This window comes from Pomacea canaliculata, linkage group LG1 (genome assembly GCF_003073045.1).
Source record: "Pomacea canaliculata isolate SZHN2017 linkage group LG1, ASM307304v1, whole genome shotgun sequence".
In the NCBI taxonomy this organism is placed as follows: Eukaryota; Metazoa; Mollusca; class Gastropoda; order Architaenioglossa; family Ampullariidae; genus Pomacea; species Pomacea canaliculata.
The window spans coordinates 7381141-7391344 of NC_037590.1; the positions used below are offsets into that span (position 1 = coordinate 7381141).

The 10204-nt window shown below is 43.7% G+C and overlaps 1 protein-coding gene across 1 annotated transcript; it reads left to right on the forward strand.

Annotated features, from left to right (window-relative positions):
• Positions 1-3135: 3135 nt before the first annotated feature.
• LOC112574689 (tubulin polymerization-promoting protein family member 2-like) lies at positions 3136-7855 on the forward strand. Its single transcript, XM_025255921.1, has 4 exons — positions 3136-3320; positions 4870-5162; positions 5862-6042; positions 7159-7855. The coding sequence occupies exons 2-4, from the start codon at positions 4951-4953 to the stop codon at positions 7342-7344; spliced, it is 579 nt and encodes a 192-aa protein (XP_025111706.1). The 5' UTR covers positions 3136-3320; positions 4870-4950; the 3' UTR covers positions 7345-7855.
• Positions 7856-10204: the final 2349 nt, after the last annotated feature.

Below are 10204 nucleotides of genomic sequence, written 5' to 3' on the forward strand. Positions count from 1 at the left end.
GAAGTTCGACTTAGTTACGCGCCACTTTAACTGTTGGGATTTGCGTGATCACGGAACTAATTACTGCTGTAGTCACTGGCAGATTCCAAGCACACCCTACCGCTGTCTGGGAGCACAGGACGAGTATCAGCTTGTTGTACTTGCTAGACAGCTATCCCGCTCTCTGATGTTAAGTATTGGTACTTAGCTGTTTGTTTGTTTTTTCTTTTCAAGTTGGGACTGTATTTTAGGGGGCAAAATTTACTTTCCCGCAAAAGGCACAGTGTGTGTGACGTGCATACTTGTGAGTGCAGGTGTGTACGGAACACCATAGCACAAAGTTGAGACACGTTCAAGGCCATGCTTTGTGCCTGTATGAACTCGACCGCCAGAAAATGACTAACAGGCAGCATGACAAGAACTTGGACCCGACCTTGCTTTCTATGGTGCTTTATTACATTACATTATGAGTTTTACGACGGGAAGCACTCGTGAGTGATGTCACAATCTTGAAGGCGCCAAAAACATTGTCTTGAATAAGGCAGCGCGTGTGTGTGTGTTTTGAGATGAGAGTGGGAGAGAGAAGGGGATTAGTAACATTTATTTTCTCACTCACCAATATCATCGCTTCTGCCACAAACGACTCCTACCCCTACCATTACTCCTTGCCCACCTCTACTAAAGCTCAGTGTGGAAATCATGACAACAACAACTGTTTCGTCATAGCCATGCTTTTTATCACCGTCGCTGCTAATGGACCACATCTTATCGCAAGATCATCGATTGTGTTACCTGCCATTTGTAAAAATACAACGAGTTATGACTCTGAAGTGCCACGACTCTTTTACGGCTTGCTGAGAGTGTTCGGGCCATATGCTGGGGTCTATTACTGTAACAATCCGGGGTTCCGTCAGTTAGAAATCCAGGGTTCGTCACTGTAACAGTTGTAGCCAGATCCGTTAAGCAACAGTTACAGTTGCTAAATCCAGGCTACAACTACAATTGCTGCTAACCGTAACCATACATCCAGAGGCGGCGTTAGGAACCGTTAGGAACACGCGGGGCCTGGGGCCGACCATCCGCGCGGGGCCGGGGTAATGGAGTAGGTGTATCAACATCCCTATTAATGTGATGCCGGAAGCACTGATTTATATACAGTTAGATAGGCTGGATCAATTTCGCGAAATAACGAATGAATTTAGCGTTTTAATTGTTCGTAACCGTTTGTGACAGAAGCGGTTTTTTCTTAAAGCGAAATAATATGGTGACGACAACTTAATAAACTGCTTGTTATTATTGTCGGGCTTAACGTGAAGACATGCATGGGTTAAATAATTTGCTTAATTAGAACTTAGAAGTGTTTTCTGAACGTCAATTTTTTTGTCACAACTTGTTTAACACAGCTAGCAATAAGTCATAAAGATGACCTCGGGGCTGAAGCGCGGGGCCCCTTCGAGAGCGGGGCCTGGGGCGGCCGCCCCATTTGCCACCCCCTAACGCCGCCGCTGCATACATCATTACTGCAAAGTATATAATACATACACTCAAGCATCCATTTTGTTAGCACTTATATTTACAACAGCTACAGTGACATCTATAGTCGGGCTTAATGAGAGTTAGGATCTCGAGCTTATCGTCAAATGCACCTAAAATGTGGAAGGTGACCACACTTTCGAAATCTTTGTACGGAAATGGGGAGCAGGAGGGACATCTGACGTAGCTGAAGTTTATTATTGCTGCAGTTTACATCGGGGAATATGCGTTATCATATGCACAACGTAGAAATATACAAACGGAAACAGGGTTGGTATTACTTTACGAAAGGTAGAATCTAGCACAATAAGACAGGCCTCACTTGAAATCCTTAAGGAAAGAGAAAGTTTAGGAAACACCTGGCTCTGGGACCTAGAAACAATCATGAAACAGATGGATTACAACTAGATATAGAAAGAGAGAAAAGCACAAAATAGAGATAACTGGAGAACGCCCTGTGCCCTAAGAAAGGGTAGTAGACTAAAGATAAAATGTCGACACCGTTGTTGTACAGTAAATGGTGACACCATTAAGATGATAACACCGTTCTGATACACATTACATTGGTTGTTACATTACACTGAAAGATACAAACACGGTGCCTTATGAGGAAGAGCAATCCGTGGACGTGCTGTGGGTGCGTGGCTCCGTCACTGACCCGTTGGCCATGGCAATGAAGTACCCTTCACTCTACATCCACGAAACCCTAGAAGTTCGGTAGGGTAGTGAGAAACTTTTAACCCCCCTCCCATACTCCTCAATTACTCCCTCCCCTGGTCAACACAAGGACACCACTGACAGGGCGGAGTAGTTGCCGATGGCCAAATCGATATTTCTTGTTTAGATTACCCTTCACAACGCTCTATTACTTCTGCGATAGCAGTGCAGGGGCCACTTCAAGTTGCTAGGGAGTTAATTTTGACCTGTCAGCGCAGACGAGTTGAGTCAAAACTCAAACATGTGCCATTGAGCTGCTGTTTAAAACATTGTTACTGTCAATTTTTTTCCTCTTCTAACGGCTAAAAAGTTTGTAGTTTTTTGGTTCCAGTTGGCTATATCGTTCACCACGAAAATAAGATTTTGCAACAAAGGGTACATTATCATAGCTGTTTCTCGTATCGATTTGCGAGTTTCCTCCCCTTTAACAGGCCTTTCCCGCAGTAAAATAAAATTAAAAACAACAACAACAACAACAAAACAAAACAAGCAACCCCCCCCCCAAAAAAAAAAAAACAACAACCCAAAATAAAACAAAAAAACAAAAACAACAACAAAACAAAAAGAACAACAACAGACAACTGTAGAAAATTTTGAAATTGAACCGTAAAAAGCCCCAAATAAGAACTAAATATATCTGGATGTAGTCTGTTTTCGAAATAGATTTATTTGGTGACGGAAATAGCCGAAACCACAATATGTCTGACAAGAGTCTGCATTGAGGAGGTTTAACGGAGAATCAAGAAACAACCAAGCCCCTTCTCCAGCTCCCATCAGTTCTTCAGTGGATTTTGAATATACTCCTTCCACGGATGTGCTAGTACAAGTTGGTGCTCCTCTCTTGCTCCTTGTGAAGATTCTCACTGATGTCGTCAAGCATCGTATCGCAATACGCACCGCACCTATCGCGATGTGACGCGTGACGCGAGACGCTCCATGGAAACCGAGTTCTGTCAAACAGCCTTTTCAGTTCGTCGGATGAAGAAGAAGTGAATAACACCACCTTTCACCTGGAAACCTGGAGACCCAACGGTCTCTCCCCCCTCTCATGACCATCCCCCGTAATAGGAGTTTCTTTACCTAGTTACACCGTGAGTGAATCAAAACTTTTTTCTTACTGATATTTTTCATGATGGCGAGAAAAGAAAAATGAAGAGAGTAGTAAGCGAGATTTAAACGACTGTATTTGGCGTCTGCATTATTCTTCAAAGTGACGATAACAAAATGAATATCAGACTGTTTTTCATTAATTGGCGCTTTTGTTTATCTTTGCATTCGTTATTTTTCCCCCTTTCTTCTTCCCGGAGCATTTAAAAAGCGCAGCCCTTAGATTCCGAAATTTTCTGAGACGGGCTAGACAACAACAACAACAACAACAACACAACAACAACAACAACAACAACACACGCCCAAACCTTTTCTAGGTTTGAAAGGCATTTTTCTTTTAAATTAACATTGACAGGAGGGTATGCTGTTTGATGGCAACTGTGATAAGCAGCTCGAGAGACGACTGCGATGTTTTCATAGAACATGAGAGCTAAATGAGGTAGAAAACAGTTCCTGTAACCGCGGTGACTGTATCTGTGGTCGGTGTTAAGCCTCACACGACGATGTTTCAACGACGTAATGCTTCAGTCCCGCTTCCTCTTTTTTGTTTGGATGTCCTGATCAAACGATTGAACAACAAACGATGATATTTAGATCTAAAGTCTATTGTCGTTGATTAGGGTGATCTCCCTTTTTCAGGTTGAAAATTTATTTTTTCTACATCGTATTCTTCAAGATGACCTCCACCTGGCTTGATCTTCTTAATGCATTCTTCCCGAGAGCTATGATTAATCACCGCATTGTCACATTACCGACCCATCTTCGAGTTTTGTTTCTTCATGAGATTGTGCAGCGCACTGAGCTCGTCGTTTTGATGGGGAAGCGCGCTGTACAACTGTACTCTTATTAGTGTAAAGGGCTGATGATGCTGGAGAAAGGCACTTTATAAATAAGCTTATCAGTATTGTTGATGCAAGAGGGGAGCAACCCAAAAGCGAAAGTAATTAAACCGAGGAAGCGAAAATTCTCTTTAAAAAAAAAAAAAAAAGCCGAGCAGAGCCAGAGGCTTATTAACCACCAATTATCATCTGCAGAAGCCGATAAGCGAGAAGTCTGTGTGGGCACTTGCAATCTGTTTACAATGGCAATAATAGGTGTTCACTGATGCACAATCAGCAATTATTATGTAAACAATAATTATACCTTCTGGTCATCAAAAAGTAAGCAAACATAGATTCAAATTATAAAATGCATCAATGCACATGGAAATATTCACAGCAAAAACATGTCATGCATAAACAGCGACACGGCATTAGACGCAAGGCAACACACTCGCACTTCCGATCTCTTCTTAGGACCTGACTTCGAGATATTCAACCTAAACATTCAATCGAGGCCACGAGCCCCCATTTGTCTCGTGAGGCGCATTGAGCTCGCTTCCATGAGGGGTAAATCCGCTATACAAATTCTATTATTATGATTCACATAGACTCATTTCGGTCTTTTTTTGTTTGTTTCTTTTTTTCCTCTCTCTTAGTGCTTTTAGTCATTGTGTCGCTCTGCGTCCAGTTCTCCTGTTTTCTCTATCCCTAGTCTCTGTGCCACGATCCAGCAAGTCGCAAGCGTCTTCCCTCCTGTCGTGACGCCGTGGTATCCCCAACATCACTACTCATCATGGCGTCCGGCAGCTCGGAAGACTTGAACGGCGACTGCAAGAAGATGTTCATGCTGTGCGCGGAGAAGTGCGCTGGCAAGGAACTGCCTAACGCTGAAAAATCGGAGGGCAAATCTAATGTCGTCAACAAGCTGCTGAAGGAGACCTTCGACCCCAAGATCGCCAACATCGTCGACGCTACCATCTTCTGCAAGTACTGCGATAAGAAAACGTAAGTACTTGAAAGGTCAGAAGGAGCGAGGGGTGAGAGTGAGAGGAGCTTTTGACAGCAACAGGCGAGTCATGAAAACAATACTGTAGACAAACAAATACAACACTCGCATTCAAAAAATTCATAACACAAACACGAAAAACAAAAAGAGCATGAATAAATGTGCGCCCACACACTCAATACAGTGCAAGTGGCATATATGACGAATCGACCGAAAAACCATATCAAACCTGCCAGCCGAATGACCGACCGACTGACTGACCGTCTGACCAACTATCCATCAAGGGAGGTGTTACTGCGATGTACCTGCATTGTTTTGTATGTGACAATCTCAACATCTCTGTCAACAAAATCGCTTCATTTAATCGCAGAAAGATACAAGAACGATCGTTGAAGTCGTCATTGTAACTAGCCGTTGTTCAGTATTATTTAGCGTGAGATTGATGCTGCGTACAGATTAAGCGAATGCCACGCCGTACCAAGTCCATGGATCTACGCTTCTGTAGGACATTTTTCTGTGACCCTCCTGCTGTGTGTGTGAGGGGTGGGGGCGCAGTGGGTGTATGTGATGTGTGCGACTTGTTCATGTTTCACTGGTGATGTGACTTTTTCATGCTTCACTGGTGATATGTGTGACTTGTTCATGCTCCACTCGTTCTGTGTGTGATGTCCATGTACCGCTCGGGCTGTGTGATTCAGGAAGAAACTCACGGTTGATCAGTTTCTGAACAACGTCCTTCCTGACTTGGCCATCAATCAGGTTATAGAGAAGAAGAAGAGCAAAAGCCCCACACCAGATGACCCTGCTGTGCAAGAGGAGCTGAACCTTCTCAAAACTAAGATCAGCACCAAGTACCGGGAGTGGATATCTGCTGATAACGTGAGTTCTGTAGGAAACCTATGTCAAAACCAACTTTAAGGTTCCGGTCCATCGCATGGCCAGCATAGGCAAGCATAGGCACGAAGATTACGTATACTCAAAACCTAACTTTAGTTCCACACTTTTGGTCATGCATTGGAATCGGAAAGGCACACCGACGCTGCCAGAAGGGCTACCTATCCTCACCAGATCTATAATTACCAAGTCCATTTGTTTAAAAATTAGTTAGAGACGAAAGAAGTAAATATTTCATGTGGGCTGAAGGTTCAGTAGAGAAGCTTCGCGCTGCATGACCCTGGTTATGTTCCTTATATTCCTTTTTTATGTTCCTCGTTTCCTCAACTGACCCACACTCCAGTTGGTTTTTTTCAACAGGTGCCATTTCTTTTTCTTTATTTTTATACAGCTGTGGTGTCATTAATATTCCGCAGCCTCTGTGTTATAGAGTTTTTCTATGATATGGTAGCTATGGTAGCTACTGTTTCTATGAGTTTTCAATAGCTTCTACCTTGCTAATAAGGGGACAGGCCAATAGATGGCCTAGAGGTTAGGGCACTATCCTATCTCACGCTATCCTATTAGATACCCGTATGACGCAGAGCTACTTCCCGCAGTTTATCCAACTGTGGAGTGTGGCTGCCTGACTACAGATGGGAGGTAAGGCAGCGAGGGAGAGAAGAAGGACTCTACCCTTGCAACGGGATGAAACTTCCTAGCAGGACTAAACGTCTCGGTACAGTCTGCGCATGCGCATGAAGCGAAACTTCACTTCGTTATCACTGCATAGCCATTTTTTTTCTTTTCTTCGCCGAGTTAACAAGTAAAATAGTAAAAGTAAAAATGTTATAGTAAATCGGCGAAGAAAAGAACAGAAAAAAATGGCTATGCAGTTAGAGCAACTATAACGAAGTGAAGTTTCGCTTCATGCGCATGCGCAGACTATACCGAGACGTTTAGTCCTGCTTGGAAGTTTCATCCCGTTACACCCTCACTCCCCTCTCCCGTCTGACCATAATTATGTTCTAGAGGCAAAACACTGACTTTGACTTATGTTAAGATTTTCTCACTGCTCAAGGACCGCAACAACCCCTCACCCCCCACCCCCGTCGTTTGCAGAAACCTAAAGATTCAGCGGTGGTTCAGCGGCTGACGGACGTCAAGGGTTATACAGGTGCCCACAAGGAGAGATTCGATGCCGAGACGGGAAAAGGTAAGGGGGCGGAGGGACGGGAGGACCGCGCCGACAACACGGGCTACGTGGGTGGCTATAAAGGAGCAGGCACCTATGACAAGACACACTGAGTGAGCGCCAAGTCACGTCACGCACCACCCCTTTCTTGCCATCCTCCTCAGACCCCAACCACCTCGCTGCGTCTTCTGCTGTCATCATCAACCGTCGAGGAACTCTTAATGCCCAGATCCTTCCAACACTCCAATACTCACCTGCTTAGTCGCCGTCACGCGCACAGTTATAGTTTGAGCCGACCAGCTTGTCGATCCAGAAGTCCGCTGACAACTTTGAAGATTTCACACATACCACCGCCACCACCACCACCATGGCAGTGTTGGCACTGTTTCTGTTGATGATGCCCGTGTTCTTGCCTGAATGGTTCGAGCTCCTCATCAAGTGGTTGCCGCTTCCGGTTTTGACTACGGTGTGGACACTGAGTCTGCTGCAGTGTCTCGCCATGTTCCTCCCTCTGATGGGCATACCGGTCGTGCGAACGATGATGCTTATTCTCAGCTACTTATACGGCTAAAAGAGGGTCTGCAACGTCTGCAGCAACTTGAAATAAAAAAAGGAGCATGATAATATGTCATTTAGTGAAAGAGAGAACGAAAGACAGACAGACAGACAGACAGACAGACAGACAGACAGACAGACAGAAAGAGAGGCCTTATGCTGGAGACAATTACGCTGGCGTTAGTGAATTTATAGCAAACCATCTCAAATTTTATATACATCCGGATTTTTAAAAATATTTTGCCAACGTTGCCCACCAGACCCCGCCCTACTTATCTCCCTTACATACCTGTACAAAGCAAATACGTTCGTCTATAAACAAGAACACACAGACACACAAGCAAAACAATATGCCACAGAGTCTCTGCGACATCGTTCAAAGCTCTGCTACAAGGTCCAAGCCATGGCTTTCACCAGCACCCGAGATGGTAAATAGAAGCCAGGGCCTGTTCGTCGATATGAACTGATATGACAGATATTTTTCATGCCGTGACCCCAGAATAACATGGCTCAGTCAAAACAGCAGGCGGGTGTGTAGGCGTGGTCCGGTACAACCTACTGGTGTGTAGTGCCGGCATGAAACAGCAGATTTTTATGTGTGGATCACAGTGCTGTTGTCTCGCTTCACAAGGCATGCATATGTGTGTGTGTTTCTTTGAGACACTCTTCCCTCCCAAACGCTCTCTCGCACAAACAGGTTGATCTAACACTCACACACTCTTTTTTCTATCAAATTTTTATGTACAGTTAAATTATGTTGTATACAAAATTCTCAAGCACAAACACATAGCACATGGGTTACAAATTTTCAGGGTTGTCCATGGGACATATTTTTCTATCCCATCCCATCCCATGGCAATTTATGCCTGTCCCATCCCATCCAATCCCCAGTGTTGTCCATAGGAATGGGAATCCCATGGGAATCCCATGGGAAACGTCCATGGGATGGGATGGGATGGGACAGCACACGTTTGTATTTCCCATGGTAGTCGATACTTGATATTGCAAAATAAATTTACTGTTATTTCATCCATCAAGGATTTAAATCTTTCCTCTGAATCATCTATTGTATGTGAAGTAGCAGGAATTATAGAACAAAAGCCGAAAAGTGGTTTTCAGTGTTGTCCATAGGATTGTTAATACCATGGGAATCCCATGGGAAACATCCCGTGGGATGGGACGGGATGGGACAGGCATAAATTGCCATGGGACGGGATAGAAAAATATGTCCCATGGACAACCCTGCCAATCCCATGGGACGTTTCCCATGGGATTCCCATGGTAATAACATTCCTATGGACAACACTGCGCATTGCACACATGTTAACAAAGTCATGGCATAATGAAACTGGAATAAAAAAGTATTTTTCCTGTGATTAAAAAGTCTGACAATGCAAATTTCAGCGTAAATTTATTTTACAATATGAAGTATCGACTACCATGGGAAATACAAATGTGTGCTGTCCCATCCCATCCCATCCCATGGGACGTTTCCCATGGGATTCCCATGGGATTCCCATTCCTATGGACAACACTGCAAATTTTAAACATGCCTATAAAGAAAATGCGACTCTATTGAACGTGTGCAAAGAAATACAACTTATTTGTTTGGTTTGTGGGTGGGTGGATGAGAGGCTTGTCCTTTAAGTTCAGGCCGAAAACTGTACTAAAAGGTTATCTCACAACTTACACAACAAAAGCCAGTTAAATGCAGAAATCAACAGTTTAAAAAGAATTAGTTTACTCATCTCTTTAAACGAGAAATCTGATAAGGCATTAATTCAGCCAAAGCAAACAATTCGGCAGTGCTCGGTCTGAACTTGCCTCTCTCTTGGGTACTTGTCCACTGCAAGAAAGTTTACTTTCTCCTTTCACTCTAATCTTTAAGCACTTGAGAGGTGGAGAACACATAACACCACCTCAAACGAAATGACATTTTTAAGGACCCAGTCTTGTTGCTGTATGCAGCGCGGCATTACCTGTCATTACACTGTCACTGTATCAGTTGTCTGCTACTCTGGTAGTCATCCTGAGAGTGTATGCGCAGGACGCACACAACATGAATCTTTGATGAAGGCAACGGGAAACTAAGCAACGATCCACTGAGCTGTTTACTGTATCAGCTGCTGTCCACGCAGAGATTACTGGGTGATAACCGTCACATTGAGAGACAACCTCAGCATATGTTGACTTTATTTAATGCATGCTGTTTTTGATGACAAAGAGACCCTCCACACCCTTCGGGATTACGAGAACATTTCACGTATTGTTTGTACTTATCAGAGGAAATGCTCTAAAAAACCTCAAACGATACTGATTATATAGATATCTAGATATAACACACAGATACAAATACAATCGTCATACATATGGATATATGATTGTATATCAGTAATTTCCTGATAAAAACTTGCTATA